Raw genomic sequence first — 24,343 nt, 5'->3', positions numbered from 1 at the left:
AGGGTTCAGGGTCAGTTTTCAGTTTTTGGGTAAAGGGGTATTTTTAGGGTTCAGGGTCAGTTTTCAGTTTTTGGGTAAAGGGGTATTTTTAGGGTTCAGGGTCAGTTTTCAGTTTTTGGGTATTATTTTATTATATTTTATTACTATATATATATGTTTAATAAATATGAAATAACATTTTTTTATTATAAGTTAATTTAAGTAATTTTAAGTATATTTTAGTAATTAATTATTAATATTAATTTAATTTAACACTGTTTTTAGTAAATACGATATTTTTTACAACTATATTTTTGTAAACGATATTTTTAACTCGATATTTTTGTACTTACCTGTTTGTAGATAGAAACTCGATATTTTGACTGTCGATATTTTCTCAACGATATTTTTGATGGTCGATATTTTTTCAGTCGATATTCTTTCAGTGATCCCCAGGTACTGTGGAAATAAGGAATTACGCTCTGAATCAGTCTCGAAAACATGGAACCACCTGTGGGAAATATCACACAATTCTATAGCTTTGCGTTGTCGAAAGAGTGTTGGATAAAGCAAAGAGCAATGATGGTGACGGCGGGAGAACTTGGGGTCATATTATCAAGAACTGCGATCAAATTATCGCCGCTTTAGCGGCAGGAAACTGCTGCTAAAAAGGCGATAATGGACTTGATAATATGGGGCATATTATCAAGCCTGGGCGATAAAATTATCATCGCTTTATAGGCAGGAAACTGCCGATAAAGTGGCAATAACGGGCTTTATCATATGCTCTATGGAATTCCAATCGAAGCTCATGTTAGATGTCCTTCACATCTAACATGAGCTTCGATTGGAATTCCATAGAGCATATTATCAAGCCCGTTAATGTCACTTTATCTGCAGTTTCCAGCCGCTAAAGCGGTGATAATTTTATCGCAGTTCTTGATATTATGCCCCCTGCTGAGTACTGGAGAGTACTGAAGATGGGTGGTCGAGAAATCACAGAGCGCTGGCGTCAGGTGCAGGTAAAGTCACTGAGCGGAGGTGGAGAAGTGACCGCTCTCCACCACATTACCTCCTGGAAACGAGCCCCAGCCGTCATTTTGTTGACCTTGCTGGTGGTTTACACCTGCCACCGCCATTGCCCCAGTGGCTGCCAGGGCAATCATGAGAACCAATGAGAAGAGGCTCAGCACCATGGCAGAGATGTTCAGGCTCTTTGCAGTGCAGCCGTAGCTGATGGCAGCATTCAAGTCCCCCACAAGCTTTCGATCCCGGGCCTGAGAAGGAAGAGAGGGAAAGAATTAGAGGAGAAAATCTAGGGTGCAAAGCAAATGAGAACAGTAGCAATGACCAAAAAGTAATAAAGCGAATCCTAGCATATGTGGGTCTGAATGTGCATCTAATTTCCGTCACTAGAACACGGGTGTCAGCACTTTATCACTACCGTCTTGGAGCTAGATATTTGGCACCAGCCTGCTGGATTCCGGGTCCTGGCACCCATCACGAGGGTGTAAATCCCGGCACTCAGGAGTTGGCTTTATGAAGCCTGGCAGTACAACATTTGAGCACATGAAAGGTCACATTTGCACTTGGCTATTTCTCCCTTTGGAAAAAAAACATTTTGCTGAGTACTGTCTGCAGAGGGCTTTTTTCTGTCTGAAGGATGAAGGTTAGTATTATTAAAGCTGGACCCAGTACCTCATATTTACACAGAGGATATCTCAGTAACAGTACACCTATGCATTTGGCCATAAATTCCCAAAGGCCAATTTCTATTTAATTGTTGTGGTCTTCTTCATATTCAGCACCAAATTGCCATGCTGTGACAGATATTTCTATTTTTTAAAAATCTCCCACTTCCTAAGCCCAGTCCTCATCAAGAGAGTGACAAGAGTGCGGAGAGAAGAATTTGATGGTGAAGTTTATGTGATTGATAAATCGAATAATCAATAACCAGAGGCTCATATTTCCCTCCTAGGAAGTGAGCTATGTGTCTAGTGGTTCTTAGGGAAGAGAATCAACTAACAGGAGGCAATACAGATTCACTAGGCAAGCTACCTCGCTTCCAGGTTTGTTCCACTGACGCTTCCCTACTCTAATGGAATGGTAGGGGGAACCAATATGTATAACGGAAGGGGTGAGGCAACCTTTGTAACATCTACAGCCGAGCCAAACACGAATCACTCTGAGCACCAGTTTGTGATGTGATATCCCGCTGTAATGGATGTGCAATGCATTTGTGATATTCAGTGTGGTCATCTTTACATCCTCACTGAATGTGACGCCCTGGGTGAAAGGCTGTTTGGGAACCATGTAGCTTTGTGATGTACAGAAGACTATACAGTCATCACTCGTATTTAAAATCTGTTTTACACAAGCAGATATCTCACCATGGTTGTCAGACATCCTCTTTGAGTACGCAAAACCAAGGAAGCAACCTTCAGAATGTTCCCACTTTAGGAAAAAAGCCTCCTAAGTGAAACACTTGGTGTTACCTACAATACTATCCCCCAGATTCATCATTGCAATGTTTTGCGAGTCCTTAATAGCGATTATTAAGGAATCGCTATTAAGGACTCGCAAAACGGCATTCATGTTGGAATCGCAATATTATTTGCGATTCCTACAGCTTCTTTATTTGCGATTAGCAAATTGCTAATCGCAAATAAGGAATGACTCCCCATTCATTCCTATGGGCTAAATTGCTAATCGCAAATAAGGAATGACTCCCCATTCATTCCTATGGGCCTAAAGGCCCATAGGAATGAATGGGGAGTCATTCCTTATTTGCGATTAGCAATTTGCTAATCGCAAATAAGGATGCGATTTCAAGGGTGCCAGTGATGTCCAAAGGACACCCTGTAGCACCCCTGAAATGAAAATGTAGACTGATGTTGCGCACACATGTCCAAAGGACATGTGTGTGTGTAACATACAACTTAGAAAAATGCACTAAAGTGCATTTTTATAGGTTTTCGCTATTTACCACGAAGTCAGATTTCGTGGTAAATAGCGGCCAAAAATTGCGAATTTGCAATTCCAAAATGGTTCATGAATTGCATTTAAGGAATCTCAAATAGAGATTCCTTAAATGCAATTCCTCGCAATATAGCGATTTCGCATTTTGCGATTTTTGCATTTGGGATGATGAATCCCAAATGCAAAAATTGCGCTCGCAAAGCGCCAGATTCTGAGAATCTGGCCCTTTGCGAGCCGATTTTAAAATGATGAATCTAGCTGGTATCAGCTAGATTCATCATTGTAAAATCGGCTCGCAAAGGGCCAAATCTGGCCCTTTGCCAGCCAATTTTACAATGATGAATCTAGCTGTATATTACTTAGTTGTTCAAATGGCTATGTTTTGACAAAGTCTTTAATCACTGGATTAGCAAATTATCATGTACTGACAGATTGAAAATAAATACATTTACCGTTGCAGGTAAAGTATCACAGCTTCTGGGTTAGTAAAACACAGTGAGTCCCACAGTCCCACATGGAGGGCAGGTAAAGCATCTGCTGCCTAGCAAAATAGGACTTGTTGGGTCACTGCTCCAGCAATTTGGCAACTTAGCCCCAGTCTCACGCAGCCTAGGAAACGGCCCTCTTGAAATTTCTACTTTCCTTTATTTTTTCCCAATAAATAACATTTCTTGTTTATTGTTTTCTTTGTATAATTACCTTTTTTTGAGCATGTTTTTTAAATATAGGGCATTTTTAGCTGTCACCATAAATACGCTATGATAATGAGTCCGTTTTTACTACAAGACTTTAAGCAACATGATGTTCCTATCTAAAGGTACAGATATTGGGATCTTATCTGAATTAAGGGTGCAATAAACACAACGATTTGACTAGAGAATGGATAGGTCCATAGAACGTTTTATCATTTATAACTCTGCTTAGTACCAATTTTCATTCTGACCACTGGGCTCGAATAAGCCTTTCAGCCCCCAGAATGTCAGACTGAAAATCCCTAGACCGACTAAAGACCTGGTGGAAAACACTGGTGCCAGCACTTTAGTTAGTTCCATGATTGGAGGAAGGACCTTCCTTGAAACCCAACCACATCATCCTGTCTTTTTACATTCCTCAAAGAACTTAGCTTAGGAAGTGTTTTCCATGTCTTAATCCCCCTGAAAGGTATTTGGTCTGGCGCCCCTCAGCATCTGGACTACAGGAGGATGAGTAGACATGTAAGACAGAGGAACTGATTCCCCAGGTCCTCAGCCACATGTGTAGGACATGCAGGTATTCACTCAACTGGAGTAGAGCGTTTGCTAGTGACGACAGGCTCTGGTCACAAATATGAATGAGGGTCTATAACAGGTAGACCCTCCAGGATTTTGTGATTTCAAAATAAATGGCAAAATCAGCACTTTTGTAAAAATTCTGCGATTTTTACAAAAGTGGCCACAAAATATGTAAGAGCAAACTGCATTTCACCCTCTCTGTGCTGCCACTGAGCCATTCAAGGGAGGGTGAGCAACAGGCAGCAGAGGCCTGCCTTTGACATGCACCTCGCCCCCTCTTGAGCAATTAGCCTGTAGGCCGCCTCACAACTTTGTGTGCCCCTGTGGACCCTTCAGGCCATTTGAAAGCACAAGTCTGCAGTATTTTTGTGGTGGGCTCATATTTTGCCCACTGCAAAAATACAGCAAATGTTGATGTTTTGGGCCTTAAATTTTGTTTTTTTTTGGCCAGAGAATTTGCCTCCCAAAGTCGCAGAATCCTGGGGCTCTGTCTAAGACTTTAGCACCATTACCTTGAGAATTCTGCCATCCTGTTATTGTCCATCCTCACTTGCCAGTGATGCAGAGAATCTCTGGTAAGGGGCCTATGGACCAAGGGCAGCAACGTTCTTCAATCACCTCAGCCTACTGCCTGTCAGGAATCTGATCTGCTGGGAGTATGCTGATAACTGTAGAGCATGTAGAGTGGCACTCCAGAGGAGAGCAAGGCAGGAGCCCCAAAGAGGCTCGTCTTGAGGACTCTCTCCTGAGGAGACATCTGGACTGAATCCACCTCATCTGAAGAGTCTTCCTCTCCTTCTTTGTCTTAGGGCTACTCCTTAAGAAAGGACGACACCAAAAAAATCTACCCGGAAGGAGAGGGAGTGATTTACTATCATGTGACGAGCAAGCTGACTCTATGTGCTATTCATTGTGACAGGCAGATATGAGGGCCTCATCTTATGTTTTTCTTGGGCTGAATGGTTGTCTGTTATCTGGTCTGAAACCACAATAACAATAATCACTGAGTGGGGAAAAGAATTTCAGCAGAAGAATCAAAAGACCTAAGGCACATGCTTGGACTTTGTTTATCAGTGTCTTTTGATCGATTGTTTTGTCTATTATGGGCCACCAGGCTAGACTGAGGCCCATTGCAAGTCTGTCTGCTTCAATCAAACCAAGATCCTGGTTTTGAAATGGATGAGGTATCTTTTGACTTCTGTTTACTACAGGAAACCTGTCAGTAGGTTGTGTCCATAGGGTTGGTTTCACCACATATAGTATAGAAGCGATGCAGCCTCCTATTGGTCGCCCTGCGGGTGGCCTCCTGATATGGGTCAAAAATTCACTGATCTATAAAGAAAGGGCCCTGCATCTTGGTTGTCCCGAGTTACTTGGTTTAGAACTGTCCCTAGGTAAGGGGTCTGAAAAAATTATACTTTTCAATATATACAATCGGTTCCACAGCCCACATAGACTCTCAGGGACAATAACATCATTGGCCAATTACCTTGATTCGACCATGGGAAATCACCAGCTGATTGTCACCGGTGATCTTAATACAACTTCTGAACCGGTGAATTATATGCAGGATCTCATTCTTGAGGGGGACGAGGCTAGGGGGATTGCAACACTTCAGATTCCACCCATTAAGAACATTACAATGGTGGGGCAACAAGTATTATCGTTTAGTATTGCCTGTGGTGTTAGAGCCTGTAATGGCAGAACAGACTCTGATAGAGTAGCAGGTCATACTTTTAAGAGGGGGGCATCGAAAACACGGATTGATTGTATCCTTGTTGACCTAGATCTGTGGTCACTGGTTAAAGATATGGCCATTATTTCTAGGGAAGATAGTGATCATAACACTCTGGTGCTTACAATGTCGGGACTAGTTACCCAGTGTAGGCACCTTAGGTCTGAGTCTGCACAGGTCATTACAAATAACAATAATAGGACAGTTAAATGGCCAATCATCTTAGCCAACTCAAACTCTCTCCCCCAAATATATTCTGAGGTGGAGCGGTCTCTTAAAGATCCAAGTATCCCCACAATTGGGCTAGGGGCGGTCATGAGTACTTTTCATGAATTAACTTCGAGTTTAAAACCTTTTTTTTATTAACAAAGTAACAGAGTTAAGCAGCAAATAACACCCTGGTTCAATGATGCATGTAAAATGGCTAGGAACAAGTTAATGGTGAGGGTTAAAACAAAATCCCATGCAGAAATCGTTAATGGTTGGAGGTTATATAAACTAGCCCAAAACAAAGCAAAACAGGACTGGGAGTCTGAAACTTGGAATTTGCTTTTAGAAGCTGCTAAAAACAAGAATAGTCAATATTTTTGGCACTTATTGACAAGGGGATCATCTAATCTGGTAGCACAAACAGACTTTCATATTCACTCCCATGTATGGGAAGATTACTTTGGGGCATTGTTTGCAGATCATGGGCTGCTGTCTGCTCCAGTTTTAAGTTTTGATCCTTGTGAACAGACAGTAGCTGATGTTGAAAATATCACTCTTGCGGAAACAATTATGGCCATCAAGGTTCTGCAGAGTGGTAAAGCACCGCGTCTTGACAAGCTCCCGGGAAACCTGTTTAGGGCTGAACCGTTCGTCTGGGGTCCATTGCTTCAAAGGGTTTACAATACTATCTTGAAGGGGGGGTGCAATTCTGGAGACCTGTCGTGGTGTTGAAATCATCCCTATCCACAAAAATGGCGATAAAGGGCCACCGGGGAATTACAGGCCCATCAGTCTTACTGATGTAACACAAACATTTTTTTGCAAAATCATCTTGACCAGAATCCAAAACTGGATAGAGCACAACAATGTTCTATCAAATCTACAGGTAGGATTCAGGGCTGCAACCAGTACCATGGACCACGTTTTTAGGTTTCTCCTGTTAATCTGGAAAGAAGTCATAATTAGAGGAGGTCACCTATATGTAGTGTTTGTGGACTTAAAGACCGCCTTTGATTCCATCGACCGGTCCCAACTTTGGCTAGCACTGAGCTCACTGGGTTTACCAGCATATTTGCTCAGACTTTTGGTTACGTTACATCAAGACACCTTCGTCAGGGTCAGGTGAATACTGAAGGCTCCCTGTCCAGAAGGGCATTTGTCAAGGATGCGTTCTTGCTCCTACATTGTTTATCCTCTATATAAATGGCCTAATAGGAGAACTTTTTAATTGTGGTGGCGACCCCCCAAATTTGGCTGGAAAGGTATTGCCCTGTCTGCTTTTTGCAGACGACACACTGCTTATTGCCAGAACACCCTATGGCATTCAAAATCTTTTGAACACATTTGCCCTAGTTTGCAAAGATAAGGGTCTAGAAATAAATGACCTGAAGAACAAATATATGGTCTTTAATCCATTTAAGTCTAGTAAGAGGAAACTTACTCTGGGCACTCATAGTCTGGAGCAGGTTGGTTCTTTTGACTATCTGGGTATCCGTATCAACGATAGGCTGGCATGGACACCGCAGATAGAAAAAAGTATTGCAGCCCTTCAGCATGTTGATTGTGCTATAGTTCAAAGGGCTAGAGCTTCCCCTTTTCGGCCAATATCTACTATTATTGAAATTCATAGGGATAAGGGATTAGATGCAGCCCTCTATAGGGCCGAATTGTGGGGGTTGGAAACCTGACAGAACTAACTCGTGCTGAAAACAAATTCATGAGAGCCATTATGAATCTCCCAGTGAATACACCACTCCTGCCACTTAGATTAGATCTTGGCCTGAAGCCCATTTACCATTATGCCATTTGAGGTCAATCCTGTTCTGGATCAGGGTGTGGATAAGCAAAACACAGGTGCCCCTGAGGGAGGCTTTGGTAGATCTGATTGCTCTGCATAATCTAACAGGTCGCATCAAGTGGTTTAGTAAGATCAAAGTTTGGTTTACAAAAATTGGGATATTGCAGCTCTGGGAAGACCCTGGGTCTATGACTAAATTTACAATCCCTTTAGTCAAAAAAAGGTTCTGGGAACAAAGGGTCTCAGAAAGGGTTGACCGGTTTGCACATGGCACTTTGACTGCGGGGTTTTTAAATATTAAATGAGTATTTGCGTTTGAAGAGTTTCTGGATGATATTGAACCGCCCCAGGCTGGAGCTCTGTATGTTCAGTTTAGATACGGAACCCTACATTTGAATACATTGAAGAGTTCATGGGGAAACCTGTCTGCTAACCCATTGTGTCCTTTATGCCATATTTCACCTGAAACCACTGAGCACTTTTTTTCTGCTGTTCCTTTTATGCTGAGTTTAGGAAAATTTGGCTGGCCCCTGTATGCCGTATTTGATCTTTTAATTGTCCATTGGAAGCCATGCGTATTTTTATTATAGATACCACAAGCTGGCTGGTATTCGCTGTTTCGAGTTGTTTAATGTTTGCGTGGTGGAAAATTTAAAAAATGGGCAAACTTGTCCTGTATTGTAGCACTGTTAACATAATTCCAACCAGATTGTGGTATCCTTGTTCAGACGCAGGCTCTTTTTTTTATGGAAAATGCATAAGATTGTCTTATTGTATTATATAAAGCACTTTTAATGGTTTTTATATTGCTGCACTTTTTAATGGTATATTTTGTATTGTATTTTAAGATATGAATGATTATATTTTTGATCGATCGAAATAAATAAAAATCTTTTGATTTAGTATTGCAGGATCCTTTTGATATGTTGAAAGGGAATTGCCTTCTTAAGAACCTCAGACTAACACATTCAACTAGAGTTAGGGTGTCATTTACAGTATGGGGGAAGGTGAGCTGGGACAGCGGAGGCCATTGCCTCTGCCTTCTCAGTGGAAGAATGCCTTCCCTACTAGAAGATTCCTGCCAGGCAGGCGGGGATCTCTCTGCCTTCTGTAGAGCCGCCGCTATGGCAACTGAAGTTTTGCTGACCAGGCACTATGTTTGATGCACCTGTTTTTTTATTGTTTAGGAATAAACTCTTTAGGCAAAAAGTTTCTAACAAAACAAACAAGCATTTGCAATGCAATAGGTCTCGCATTTGGCATTGTAAATGACAATGACTTTTATTTATGTTTTTGTTTTTAAAACCTAAATACAATACATTCTCATTTACAATGCCAATAGCTTAAAGTATTGCAAATGGGAGACATATGGCATTAAAAATGCTTGTTTAAATATGCGAATAGTGAATAATATTGTTCACTGTTAGTGTTCTATAAAATGGAGTATATTAGCTAGAATATGAACCGATCTGGAAGCTAAGGGAAGTAAAACCAGTGGCGCCAGCAAACTGTGTGCACCATGTATGTGGGGGGGGGGATGGAGAGAGTGGGTCGAAGCAAGAGGAAGGCCTGCACGTGGGGACGACTCTGTGATTGGTCCTCCAAGTGAGATCCTGAGCGGCGATGGTATGATGCAGTCTGCAGCTCGAGTGAACATTGAAATGTGAGTATAATACTGTATGAGCAGAGAAACACATATCCAAAGGGGGGCTTTTGATGTGGCAGACGTGAAAAACATTGTGTACTCCCTGGGCGTGGGAAGTGTGGGGGACGCAGGGGATATGTCCCCCCACCCCTAGATTTTGGATGGGGGACGAGGAACCACAATCATTTCCCCTCTCCCTTGCGAGATTAGCGGTGCCATTAGCGCAGAAAAACGCTTGTAAAGTGGCCTGCCCTGTGTGATGCTGCCCCCTGCACAGAAAGAGTCCCACCCTGTGGATACGGCTTGGTCGCTCTGAGTCAGCAGAGAAGGAAAGCAGGATGTGAATAGATATCAAATCATAAAATTCACATCCATGTTGTGAATGTCACAGGGGCGAGCGCTGCCGCCTCTGCAGTGGGATCCCTGCTGTGCACAGGATGCAGACAGCAAAGGGGTGAATCACAGTAGGGGTGGCTGAGGCTGCCTTACAGAAACACCACAGGGAGCAGCAGGTAGGCAAGCGTCCCCCACGCACAAAGCTTCCACAGCAGAGCGAGCGAAGGATGTAAAACGCTGCTGTCAGCAAGTACCATTTGCACATGTTGCGGTGGGGGCATCTCTTACTTAAGTAACCCCACCGGTTGCCGCAATGCAAGCTTCCCTCATACCACAGATGGAGTGCTTAATTTGTAATGTATTCCGGAGGTCAGCCCAAAGCTTTTCTTAAAAGACAAGCCGCTCTCTTCCAGCGCCCTACACTCCACTCCTCTCCTCTTTATGTCACTTTAGGAGCTTCTTTTTTAACCCTGCTTGTGCCCACCCCCGGCACAAATGAAGCCCTGCGACATCTGGCACAGTACACGTTCGTAGGTCTAGTAGCTCAGCTCGCCAATAGGGCGACCAGAAGCAGGGGTCCCCGGCAGACATGGCGGGGTGACCCGAGGGCTGGCGCTCCTCTCGCCTCCGTGGCAGTGACTGTGGACGAACAGTGTAAGGGGGGGGGGGGCGGTCACCCTGCTTGTCATTCTTTATCTGGCCTTTGCTGCCTGTGAGCCCCACGGGTGTGGCGGCCTGGCTTCACCCTCACTGCAAGAATAGGATCTTAGCTCGCGGGCGATGGTCACGTGTAAGCACCACTTGGCACGGAGGTGCCGACTGAGTCTTTGGTTAGGGGCGTGGGTATGCTCTTGGTGCGGAGTGGGAGTCTGTTGCGTGTGGGGGGTCACAGGGACCACGCGGGGCGTGCGGCAGCTAGACAGGACGCGGGCCGCACTCCAGCACACTATGGCTATGCTGTGGTCGGGTCTTCTTTTATCTCGACTATCCCCCTCCCCTCATATGCGGGTATGCAGTTTGTGCGATGGGTGGCTAAGAGTGCCTTCCACGCAGGATGTGGGGGTGGTCATGGTGGGGGGAGGCAACAGGGGGTGGAGGGGATTGCGGGACACAATGCTGGAGACCCCACGGGGAGCATGGGTGCCACCTGTCAGACCTTTAAAGGACGACATGTAAAAAAAAAGAAGGGGCGGGCCGCGCGGGTGACGCCAGGGGTTGCATTTTGCTCCGTATGTATGGCATGCACGCCTCTGTGACAGGAGCAGGTGCTATAACACGGTTCGTTTCTACCATCGCAAGGTGGGGTGGGGTGCTGTGTTACATCTTCCATAACATGGCCCCTGGCGCTTAAAAGCCCAAGCCCATGACACATTTTGTATCACTTTTAATGGCCGAAAAGCAGTTCATGTTATACGCTTGAGAATACCTGCTCAACTGCAGTTTCAGCATAAAAGTAACTCTTGCTTTTGATGGGCGAACTCGAACTTAGAGTAGCAACGCTGCCTAGGAAGGTCAATATTCGGGAATTTTGTAAAACTTTCCTTGCGCAGTAAAGCTTCAAGCACCCCTGGTATGCACGCATTTCAATAGCATGCCTATTAACCTTCGCCTCCCCTGAGTCACCTCACTAGACTTGTGCACTGCGATTTTTTATTGAATAGAATTTTTTTGCAGAAAGTCGGAGGAACAGAGAGACCTGAGATGAACCTGCGCAGCTGTTTTTTTTGGGCGTCGCTAATTGCGTACACAAGCCTTGTGCAAACTGTGACAGCGATGGGCTGTTCGATGAGGCGAAGGCCCTGTTATCATCAGGGCACCGTGACTCACTCCGTCTCAGCGAGGATGACATCCCTCGCCGCTCTGCCATGGATACTTCTGAAAGGGCTTAAGAAAACAAACCTTTCTCAGGGTACGGGTCTACGCTTGAATTCACCCCGTAGGAGTATCATGGCACTGACATAAAAAACGGATGCTTTTGTTACCCAACCCAACTGTGCTTATTTCATCGACCTTGGAAGGATGAAAGTCTGAGAGGCCCTGACGGGATTTCTAACAGGAGCATTAATCACTTGAGTTATCATAGCATTTTCATTGCTGCCTGAAAGCTAGACGCACAAGTTTGTAATTGTAGAGCAGATGCATTTAAATCTTAAATTATTGCTCAACGCAGCGACCCCCGAGTTAGTAGGAGCGGTTGACAGATGTTTGTGTGTATGAATGTTTGCACGTGTGTACACGTGTGTCAGTGGGTGCATGAGCAGGGTTGACTCGTGTATGTATGAATGTATGCACGTGTGTCAGTGGGTTCAAGGGCAGGGTTGACAGCTGTGTGTGAGTATATATATGTATACATGTGTCAGTGGTTTCACGGGCAGGGTTAACTGGTGTTTGTATGTTTCAATGAATGCATGTGTGTCAGTAAGTTTATGGACGGGGTTGACAGGTGCGTGTGTGTGTAAACGTGTAAGCATGTGTGTGCGTGCCGGGGCCGAGCCTGGCACCACCCACCTGCACCTCGGTCAGCCGCAGGGACGACACCAGCAGGAACCTCTCGCTGCCCACCATGTACTGCTGGCGGGAGAACTCCTGCTCCAGCCGGGAGAGCTGCTCGGGGCTGAAGATGGTACGGATCCATTTATACTTGTCGGACCTGGAGCTCAGGGCCTGGTAGCAGTCCTAGGCACGGGGTGTCCTGTGAGGAAGGGCGAGCTGGTAAGAGACAGAAAAGACCACCGCATGCAAGAGAAGAGCATGACAGGATGGGCGCGCAGGGGGGCCACGCTCGGCATCACACATCAGATCACCACAAAAGATTAGCATGTACAGGCGGCCGGAGTAGAGAATGAAAGCCATATTTAACAAGTCAGGCGGCACACTATGCTAACTGCAGCCAGCCTGTTTATCAGTGCCGGCCCGTGCGCCTCGTGAACAGCGCCGCGCGCCCCTCTGCAGACTCCCCCTGCATTCCAAGGGAACTGCTCACGAGGCGCGCGACGCGATCCGATTCTTTCTGCCATGCAGAAAGCAGCAGAAGTTCACGCGCGCAACGTTATCCTATGGGACAACGCTGCGCGCGGCCAGGTCTTGTCTCCCTTCGTCGGTCTCAGACTGCTGAGACAACGACTATAGTTCTCGCTTGCGAGAACGCGCTTTCAGCGCGTTCGTCGTAGGCGAGCCCTAAAAAGCAATAACCCACGCACAGGGGAAGGTTTCGCTGTTTGCATGATTGAAGATTCTCTGTCTTGCATGATGGTCCACTAAATGAAAATCTAGTGACAGTTGCTCACCATAAATAAGATTTGACAGGTGTCACTGTGACCTCATGTCTCTGAGGTGGACAGGCCATCAGTACAGAGGTTTCTGACAGCAGAGCCAACAGAAACCAGCACTTCCCTCAACTTTAAATAAAGTGGGTGAACCAGAAGTTTTGTGGGGTGGGACCGATTTATGGTGGTCCTCCTACACCACAAAACTTTAAAGGACCCCCTCAGACCAGGAAGACACTAACCAGTAATAAATAATGGTTGCGTGTGAATATGCAACAGCCAGACAAATTTGACCACAAGACTACCTTGAAGCTTTCCTCGGCGTTAGGGCCTACTGGGGAAGCCAGCTGCGCGCACTTTTATTACCCTCTAAATTTGCCTGCGACTTGTTCTTATTGTAAACATAAGCTGAATGCCACACAGTACCAGGATAAAAAGTTGGATATCAATATGCTGCTTTTAAATTGTAGGTCTCTACCTAAACATAGTCTAGAAATTGCACTCCTGCTGGATGGATATATGCCGGAATCCTGGTTGACGCCAGATTCTGAACCCGATGTAGTACAAGCATTACTGCCGGGTTATCAGATTATGTAGAAAGATTGCGCCCTTGGGAAAGGAGGGGGCGTGGCAATCATTTTTAAAGAACAGTACTTATGCCGATGTACCTTTGATTCTATCCCAGATTGTGAAAGCATGTTTTTTGTATTGATTTTTCTCCAAACAACTGTTTCTCGGGCACTCTTATATATCGCCCCCCAGGCCCTCTAAAGCAGTTTCATAAGGCCTTACCAGCTATTGTCGCCGATTTGGTCACCACTCCCGCCAACTTCACGTTGCTGGGCGATCTCAACATGCATTTCGACACTGCCTCTGACCACACTGCCGTGGAGCTGGCTGGCAGTCTAGCTGCATTACAACTGGAACAACTGGTTGTATCCTCTACCCACATTAAGGGTCATCTTTTGGACCCTGTTTTAGCAACTGCACTGAGCTTAAGGTAGGCTCGACTATCGGCCTCCCATGGACTGACCATTTGTTGATCCCTCTTACTTGGTCCATATACAAATCATCCTCTTTAATTCCCACTCTATGGAAATCGAGGAACTGTTCCAGACTCCCAGTGGAACAGTGGACCGATAATCTTATGGCCTTTACACCTCCATTTAATGAGGAACCTCTTCTAGCCAACAAGGAGTACAATGAATGGATTCTGAACTCTCTTGATGCCACTCTTCCCCTGTGTATAACCACACCAAAACGGTTGCGGAAAACCGCTCCATGGTATTCAGTGGAGCTCAGAAAAACGACAATGCAAAAAACTAGAAAGAAGGTGGCGCCTGGAATATGCTGCCCCAGATAAAATTTTATACAGAGAGGCGGTAAGAGCATATAAACATGAGATAAAAAGTGCGCAATCTGTTTATTTCACAGGAAAAATCACGTTGGCCAAATCAAAACTGAAATAAATCTATCGAATAGTAAAGAGTCTTACCAAGCTTTCTCCTTTTTCTGTCCCCAACTGCAATACAGTGGTTCACTGCAATGATTTAGCAGATTTCTTTTATCAAAAAGTACATAAAATTTATGTATCATTCACAGATGCCGATCCAGGTTTCTCTGCCCAAGAACGGCTATTGCCGTTAGAAGCTCTCCATCGGCCCTTATTCACCTTGGATCAGTTTCTTCTATTGGATAAGGAGACCCTTGAATCATTGATGTGTCAATTAAACTCAGGCTCCACATGTGACCCAGCTCCCCCGGACATACTGGTTTCAGCCATCCATGTTGTTCTTCCCATCATTATGAGCCTACTCAATGCCTCCCTGTCTTCTGGTATAGTTCTGTCCATCTGGAAATAAGCCATAGTGTGTGCACTTTTAAAGAAGCCAAACTTAGATCCCAGCAATTTTAACAACTATCGCCCTATCTCTCTGTTACCCTGGGTGAGCAAAATCCTCGAAAAACATATTAATATACATCTAACGAACTTTCTTGAGAGTAACCAACTGCTTGATGCCACCCAGACGGGCTTCCACCCTAGACATGGGACGGAGACCGCTCTACTGGCAGTCACCGAGGAAACCAGAGGGATTCTGGATCGAGGGGGATCAGTGGCAGTGGTCCTCCTCGATCTGAGCGCAGCGTTCGACACGATTAATCATAATATGCTACTGTGTCGTCTCCTCAGCTTGGGAATTTCAGGGATGGCAATAACTTGGCTCAGATCTTTTCTTTTTTTTTTTTAAAACCTTTATTGTACAGAAAGTGCTCACAAATACGGGCCTACAACCCGGCGGGCTGGCCACCACATATCAGAAGCATAATTAGCAGTACAAAAGTACCCACAGGATATGACATCACGAACACAGGAGACATAGGCCGAAAGCCATAGAGCAACCAGCATGGACAGGATACGGGAAGGTTGATTTTCTATAATGGGAACAGTAAGTACAGGATCATGACGGGCAGTGAGTCAAGCAAAAAAGGGGGGGGGGCCGTGGTGAGCCGCGAACAGGCGAACATAGAAGGTACAGGATAAATTCGACACGGACTAAACATATTGGTGAAAACAATTCCAACGGAAGCACCACTGTGAGAGGCAATTGCGCTCGCCGTCCAGCGCCCACCCACCACAGCTACAACCTGACTTAACAAACAGACGGAAAAAGAGCCCATCGTATAAATCAATACGTTACACAACCCAATAAAAGGAAAGAAATCCCCCACGAAAGAGGGAGGGGAGAAAAAAGAAAAAGGAAGGGACTCCTTCTCAAACACGTGCCCCCTGGCGAACGAAGCAGGGAAACCTCAACCGGCACACAGCAACCATTAGAAATCAGTGACAGGAACACGTAGTGAGCCGTAATCACAATGAGACCGGAAGGACGGTACATCCGAAACACCCCAGGGGAACACACGACAAGACGAAGTCCCGAAAAAGAGAATACTTAAGAGCCATAGAACAAAAAAAAGGGGGGGGGAAAAAAGGGGGGAAAAAGACCCCCCAAAGTGACAGACACCCCCACCCACCCCGCAAGCCCACCCTGCACCCCTGCAGAAGGCTATGGCCTACCCCCCAGCAGCGTGCCTGTCGCCCTAATTAGAACCCGAAATATAGAAGAGCAAAGGCGAGACGGAAACATAAGACAAAAAGGAGGGGGGGGAAGGGAAAAAGGGGGAAAGAAAACGCACGGGAGAGGGCCACAGAACAGGATCAACAGCGCCCACCCACCCGCCTGAAAAAGGACAGAGCCCTCGGTAAGTCAAAGAAATATAAGGATACACACCAGGAGCATCACAAATTCACACATAGTCATACCGTTACATGCCGATCATCCAACCATTACAAGACTACCGTACAAAGAGGCAAGTTCGTCTCATCCCTGTCCGTGTTTGTCCAAAGTTGTAGTCGTCTGATTCACTAAGAACCAGACCGCGAGGAACAGAAGGCAAAGAACAGGGAGAGAAAACGGCAGTCCAGTCAAGATACGTGGAGTAGAACCCGGATGATCCGGAAAAGTCAGAGAACATCGTAAGCAGTGCAGGCACAGTTTCAGGGACAGTTCGAAGAAAGCCGACCCAGCGGGCCCGGCACAGGAGCCAGGGTCGGTCACTCGAGGCGAAGAGATGCAGAAAGAATCATCGAGTCCAGTCCGGACGGGACCCAGCCCCCGGACCAGTGGAGCAGGAGATGGAACAGGACGATGAAGGGCCGCGGAACTCCGCACACCCACTGAAGCAACAGTCGCCGGGCCCATGCTTCCCAGGATAGTTCCAGCCGCACCCAGCGACGGCGAAGCCGCACCCAGGTTAGGGGGCCCGAACGGCCCGAAGAGAGGATCCACCTCCAGGGCGACAGCGGGTGCGGCCACAGAAGCTCGCCAGGAGTGTAGGGCGGCAAGGATGCCCGCAAGTGTAGGAAAACCTTTACAGTATCCGGCACCCGGGCCATGCGGCGGGCCTCCAGCGCTCGTCCAGGCCCGGCTGAGACACTCCGGGTCGGCCGCCATCTTGGAAGCCCGGCGGGGCCGCGGCGTCCGTCAACCCCCGTCCGGGCAGCAGCGAGGCAAATGAAGACCGGCCGACCGGCAGCAGGGCACCTCCAGAGTGGGAAGGGGGGCCACCAGAAGAAGGGGGATCGCCGGCTCCCCCGTGCCGCCGGCCCCGTTCTCTGAGTCCGGGCGGAGGGGATCAAAATGGCCGGACCGGAGAACAAAGGGGGAGCAAGCCGAATGTACGGTCAGCCCCGTCAACGGAAGGCAGCGCCTCCACCCAAGGCCACCTGTCCGCCGGAGTCGGCCAGCAAGTCACAGCCAGCCTAGACGTACAACGGCCTCTACGACCGCGTCCACTGCGCCATCAAGGGCCGATCATCGCGCTCCGCCCCGTCCGGGCGCCGCCAAGAAGATCCAGGCCAGCCCACTCTGGAGACCCCGAAGCGAGCGGGAGCGCCGTTCAGGATCCACGGCACCCAGGACAACCAGAGCCAAAGGTGAGTGCCTGCAGGGTGTCTGAACGCTACCGCATAGCAAAGAGGACTTCCCGGGGCAGGATAACAGCAGGATATACGATAAAAACAGGCAGGCGAACGGAGCCGAGCTAAAACGCGGCCATCTCGGACGCGAGCTTGGCTCCTCCCCGTCAGATCTTTTCTAAGCAACAGGACCTTTCAGGTCTTTGAGGGAGACATTGTTTCCTCCAGTAAACCTCTGAACTGCGGGGTACCGCAGGGCTCATCATTGAGCCCTACGTTATTCAACGTTTATATGAGACCACTAGGTGAGGTCGTCCGTCCATATGGTATTAAGATCATTACATATGCGGACGACACGCAGCTAGTGGTCTCCCTTGCGCAGGAAAATGGCCAGTTAGCACGGAGCGGTCTGATGAATTGTCTGGAGAAAGTTAAAAGTTGGATGACGACATCCTGCCTTAAGCTCAATGGAGATAAAACTGAGCTGATGCTCCTTGGTCCTCCTGCCCTGCTCACTATTGACTCCCTTTGGCCCTCCAGCTTGGGCACGCCACCTACACCTAAGGATAATATAAAAAGCCTGGGTGTATGGTTGAATAAATCTTTGACTTTTAACACCCAGCAACCAAGCTATCGGCAATTTGCTTTGGTCTTCTTAGGCTTCTGAAAAAAGTTCTCCCACTTCTTCCTGTGGAAGCTAAACAGATAGCCTGATTCAGTCCCGATTGGACTTTAGTAATGCCCTGTACCTAGGTGCACCCGATTATACACTGCAGAAATTGCAGATCATTCAGAACTGCGCTGCACGGACGTTGCTTCAATTACCCCGCAGGATGTCAGCAAAACCTGGGCTTAGGAGCCTACATTGGCTCCCGGTGAGGGAAAGAATCACTTTTAAAGCAATGTGCATCTCCCACCAAGGCTATTGGCAGACGGGCCTGGCGATTAGCCATGCGTTGATTACGCCATATCATCCTAGTAAACAACTTCGCTCAAGTCACGCCTTTTTGACCACAGTTTCCCGAGTCAGGAGAACCAGAGCAGGTGGTAGGTCGTTTTCTTACAATGCAGCTAAGCTGTGGAACTCGCTTCCACTTCAACTTAGGTCCAACCCCAATCTGCTTTCTTTCTGTAAGCAACTTAAGACTTTTCTTTTTAATATACATAACTGACTCTCTGTGATGACTGTGCTTGGCAGGTAGCATCATTTCATTTATTTTCTGTAGCGCTTGGACGCCCCAGGGCAGCAACCACGCTTTACAAATTCCCTTTTCATTTCATTCATTTCATTAGGCATATATAGCTCAGGGTTTTTCCTGATGTACAAGTGACACATGCCAAGTGGCTCAATGTCTGCTGGCCAATGAGAATGTTTTCAATGTCTAGAAAGAACAAATCTCCAGGGTCTGTGCAAATAAGGGGCCGCTCGCCTGAAACTACAAGGTCCTTCTACTAAAATCTGGTGGAATGTCAGATCCAAATGTGGAATTCCACAATTAAAGCTGCTTCATAATGACCTTCCCTAGGGGGAGTCTGATAGTGCGCAGTTACTCCAGGATTGCACAAGCACCAAACACAAAGGTGTTTTATCAAACTACAGGTATTCCAGGGAACATGACATCATTTTCTCCAGGGTGTTATATCTAAAAGATGACAAGAGGATCTGAGAAACCTGAAGAGTCATGTGGAAACAAAAAAAAACGATGTGACCTAAAACCAGATGCAAAATTAATGTGTAAGGAAAACACTCAGAGAGAGAAGCCAGGCTCCACATTCAGTTTCCAGTACAGCAGAATACACCAAACCCTACAGGAAAAGGTTGTGAGTTCCTAAATCAACCATAATCTGTAATTCTATGAAGGATAAAATAGCAGAAGAAAATAACCATACCCAAAATATATGTACAAATTACAAAGAGGTAGGCCTACCCTAGGATATGCAGGTTTAGCACAGGACAGGAACTTGGGTTTGGAGACAACAGATAGGCAGCAGTAACTATAAAATAGTCCTGGTTTCCAGACTATAGATCCCAGTTCGAGTTTGGAGGAGCTACTGAGCAGCAGCCATACACTGGGTGTTTTTTCATACCCCATCTAACTTGTGGTTCCACCACCCCATTTAGAGGGGGGGAACTCCAGGGTTTATGCTGGCGTTGTCCCAACTGACTCCAGCAGCGCAAACCCTTCACCTGGAGACCTGTCCACCCCTGGCCTGCCAGGTCATAATGCTGGTTGTCCCTCCTTAGTTATGACCAGCGACTGGCACTAGATTTATCTACTCTGGACCACCATGCAGGCATGACTTTCCAGGACAGAGAAATGAGTTCATGGACCTGATGCCCAGGGAAAAAACTCCCTGTACGTCAGGTCATTCATTATTTAATTTTCAAAAACGAATTCCCTCTTTGGCAGTCTCTTTTCGAAAAACAGAGAGAATTGCAGAGTGGGGGGCTAAACAACATGGTGCACACTCTGCATTTCCCTCAGCCAGACAGATGGGGATCTCTAAACAGGAGCAGTTGGCCCTCAGCCAGGGGAGCCGTGGCCCTATCTTCTACTGACCTGGCAGGCTGGTGGGCCACCCAACAAGGGCCAATTGAGGGTCTGCGTCTAAGTACTTTTGATTAACCCCAATGCAGCCAGGCTATACACTTTTGAAAATACCCCACAGACAAACCCCCAGGGAGTGGCCAGGAGCCTGAGGACTTCCTGCCACTCGCCTGGGTAAGCAACAGGTTTCAGCTATTTTAGACATGACAAAGATCTTTAACGCTCTGTTCCAGGCCATTAACTATACAATGTAAAGGTTGACAATGGGGATTTTGCTGGTTATGCAATACTGGATTTATCTGTGCTGCCATGACGCTCCTTTGCAGGCGAGATACAATACACTGTGTGCAGCTACTGTGACTCAGAAGAACAAAGAATGGCTCACAGATCTAATCGATGTTAAGTGCTGAGGTACACAAATTAGAACATCTTGTGTACAATGAGGCGCCGCACGACCAAGCTGTCCTGACCTCCAAGTCTATGTAGGGGAGCTGGGGACACACTGGGGCACTCGGTAAGTGGGCCTTGGGGACACCCTATTAATTAAACACACGTGCACACAGTTAGATGGATAGTTGGACCGGAAGTCTCGAGCGACGACCGTCCGTTTATTTAAAGCCTTCTGGCCACGCCTGGCCAGAAGGTGATACATTGTTTGGGGGTGTTTCCGGGTCTCAGCCGAGACCCGTGAAACACTAGAACGCTACATCCCTTACCAAGTTCGTTTTCAACGTAATTTTCTTTTCTCGAGCATGGCAGAGTCAACACGCAAAGTCCGCCAGCATCCGTTTCGGTCTGGGGTTTGGTCTTAAGTGATGGTAGCTTCCCCCGCGGGTGACTTTAGGACTAGGTTCTCTTGTATCCGGGGATGATGGACTGATGGTATTATCCTCCCCTTCATGAGACCCCTGGCCGTTGGCTGATTGGTTGTTCAACTCAGCAGCAGGTTCTTCACTTTCTACGTGGCTGTCTCTAGAGGGAATTCGTTTAAACCATGACACATTCCTGGTGATTTCTTCACCATTTTTCTGTGCGGTCACTGCTGTGCCTTTAGTAGCTTTGACTGTCCATGGCTCCACTTCATATGGAGTCCTAAACTTTCCTCCTGGGCGACACATTCTTACCAACACTTCATCACCTGGGGCCAATGTTCTCTCCTGCGCCCTCCTCTTGTTGCTTGCTTTCTCATTCGTAATCCTCCTTCTTTGGTGAGTCAACTCTGGCGAGTATGGGGCTTGCTTCCAGTTCTCCGCTGTTGGCAGCAAATCATGTCTGTGCCGTACAAACATTAGCGCCCACGGGGATCTCTGGGTGGTACCATGTGGGGTGCTTCGGTATTCTCTCAAGAACAGCTGCAAGGCCGCTTCGGGATCAGTTCCCTCTACCAGTGCAATTCTCAGAGTCTTATTTACAGTTCTCATAAATCGCTCTGCCTCCCCGTTGGCTTGAGGCCATTGGGGTGTGATTCTGCGGTGTGTTATCCCTAGACCTTGCAGAAATTCTCTGAACTCATGTCCTTGAAATGGGGGTCCATTATCTGTTTTCAATACCTGTGGGATACCAAACATCGCAAATACCTTACTCAGTATTGGTTGTATGTTCATGAAACTTGTGGATTGAGCAACCTCTACCACTGGGTATTTAGTGTAGCTGTCTACTAATACCACCGTCACTCTCCCATCCGAGAAACTCCCAAAGTCTAGACTGACCCAGGTCCAGGGTGCTGGGGCGGTTCCTCCGTTATGATGGGTGCTGGCACTTCTTGAAGACTGGTTAGTTGACAAGCTCGACAGTTCTTTACCAGTTCATCCACTTTTTCTTCCATGTAAGGAAACCACACTTTCTCGCGCATTCTCGCCTTCATCCGTTTCGTCCCTTGATGTCCTTCATGAGCTAATCTTGTCGCTCTATCTTGCAGAGTGCGGGGGATTACTACTCTCATTCCTCTCAGTATTAGACCATTACTCGCTCTACTTAGTTCATTGTGTATTCTCCAGAATTGGGACAGCCGATTCCTATCTGTTTCGTCCCAGTTACTCACGTTCCTCAGGAAGTTTTCCCACGACCCAGTGTCCATGGCAGTCTGGACTCTCATGATGACGGCATCTTCGCTATACTGAGCCACAATTTCTTCACGTGTTAGGGCTTGGGGGCACGATAGCTGGGCTACCATGTCTACATAGTCTTCAGTCTTTGTTTCCTGATCCAGCTTCTCACCATTGTCTGTCTGGGGATGTCTTGACAAGAAGTCTGCCGGGTTCTTGGCCCCTGGCCGGTAAATCAAGTCCATTTGATAGTGTTGAACCTGAATTGCCCATCTCTCGATCCTTGGCAGAGGATGTGGGGCCGTACCTTTGAACAGCGGTACCAGAGGCTGATGATCAGTGACCATTCTGAATGGCTGTCCCGTAATGTATAAGTGAAAGTGATTACACGCCCACTTCACAGCTAACGCTTCTCTCTCGATTTGTGAGTACCTGGCCTCTGTAGCTGTGAGGGCTTTGCTTGCAAACGCCAATGGCACCCATATTCCAGGTTCTGCTTCTTGTGTCAATAACGCCCCTAGTCCTACTGGACTGGCATCTACCAGTATTTCCGTTTGACGTGCTGTATCAAAGTATGCCATCGTCGTGCTGTCCTGCAGCGCTGCTTTTATCTTGTTGAACGCGTCTTCTTCCGTCCGTGACCACTTCCACGGGTTCTCCTTTTTCGTCAAGTTCCTTAGTGGTTCAGCTATGGTGGCAAGTTGCGGTATGAACCTGGCGCAGTATTGCGCCATCCCCATGAAGCTTCTCACTTCCGACGCTGTTGTCGGTGCTGGAGCATTTTTGATGGCAGTCGACTTCCGGGGATCAACTCTCACTCCTTCCGTTCCGAACACGTACCCAAAGAATTCTATTGACTGTTTGAAAAACGGGCATTTTTCTTTACGCAGCGTGACGCCAAACTCCGCCAGTCTTCTCAGTGTCGCCTTCAATCTTCGATGATGTTCCTCGCTGGTCTTGGCGTGGATGAGTATGTCATCGCTGACATTTAATACTCCACTAAGTCCCGATAGAATTTCTCTGATAGTGTTCTGAAAGATTTCAGCGGCTGACGTGATTCCAAAATTGAGCCTCTTATACCTCCTCAGGCCCAGATGTGTGGAAAACGTTGTGATGTATCGGCTTTCTTCTGCCAGCTTCAACTGATGATATCCCGCATTTAGATCTAATTTGGAGAACCATTGCGCTCCATTCAAGTCGGTCAATATGTCGTCTACTGTAGGGGTAAGATGTCTCTCTCTTTTGATTGCTTTGTTCGGCATCCTCATGTCTATGCATATCCGAATTTGCCCTGGTTGTCTTGGTTTCTCGGCGATCACCATCGGTGACACCCACGGTGTTGGTCCCGACACCTTTTCTATTACCCCTTGTTCCTCTAGCTTGGCTAGCTCTTTCTCCACTGCCGTCCGAAGATGAAACGGTATTCTTCTGTGCCTTAATGCAATTGGTTGAATCGCCTTGTCTATATGCAGTCTGACTGGAGGCCTCTTGATGGTTCCCAATCCTTGGAATAGTGACGGGAATAATTGGAGGATCTCTTCCGTATGTAGTTCCTTGACTGCGTTTGCGAAGACAATCAACTTGAGGTCTTCTGCCGTGTGACTGCCGACTAACAAGTCTGCTTCTTTGTCAATCACATGGAATGTCGTAGTTAGTTCCTGATCCTCTGCTTTGACCTGCACTGTCATCTTCCCTTTCACTGGTAGTGGTGTCGTGCTTCCATAGGTGAGGATTTGTGCTTTCGACGGTACTAGCCGGGGTTTTGGTCTCAACGCATTGTAATGTTGGATACCCATTACGTTTATCGTGGCTCCGGTGTCTATGACTCCCGTCACAGCCGACCCATCAATCTGGATCTGGCACTTTGGTTGGGGCCGACGACGCCGTTTGAGCTCATTCACAAATGAGACATAGTAACATTCCTCCTCATCCTCTGTTGATGAATCATCCAGACGGTTCGGGTGACGAGCTGGTGTTCTGTTCCCTCTTATCGAGCGGTCGTCTCTCGTGTCCTCTAACGCTAGCTGCCGAACCGCCTTAGTTATTGATTTCC

General features: G+C 46.9%; 1 protein-coding gene across 1 annotated transcript in view; it reads right to left on the bottom strand.

Annotated features, from left to right (window-relative positions):
* Nucleotides 1–1,007: 1,007 nt before the first annotated feature.
* LOC144824800 (interferon-induced transmembrane protein 1-like) overlaps nucleotides 1,008–24,343 on the bottom strand; it is a 145,484-nt gene continuing 122,148 nt past the window's right edge. Inside the window, exon 2 of the mRNA XM_078683802.1 lies at nucleotides 1,008–1,256. Coding sequence (XP_078539928.1) covers nucleotides 1,008–1,256 — 249 coding nt within the window. The remainder of the gene's footprint in view (nucleotides 1,257–24,343) is intronic.

Source organism: Lissotriton helveticus, chromosome 3_1, assembly GCF_964261635.1.
Source record: "Lissotriton helveticus chromosome 3_1, aLisHel1.1, whole genome shotgun sequence".
Taxonomy (NCBI): Eukaryota; Metazoa; Chordata; class Amphibia; order Caudata; family Salamandridae; genus Lissotriton; species Lissotriton helveticus.
This window is presented reverse-complemented; position numbering and strand designations above follow the sequence as displayed.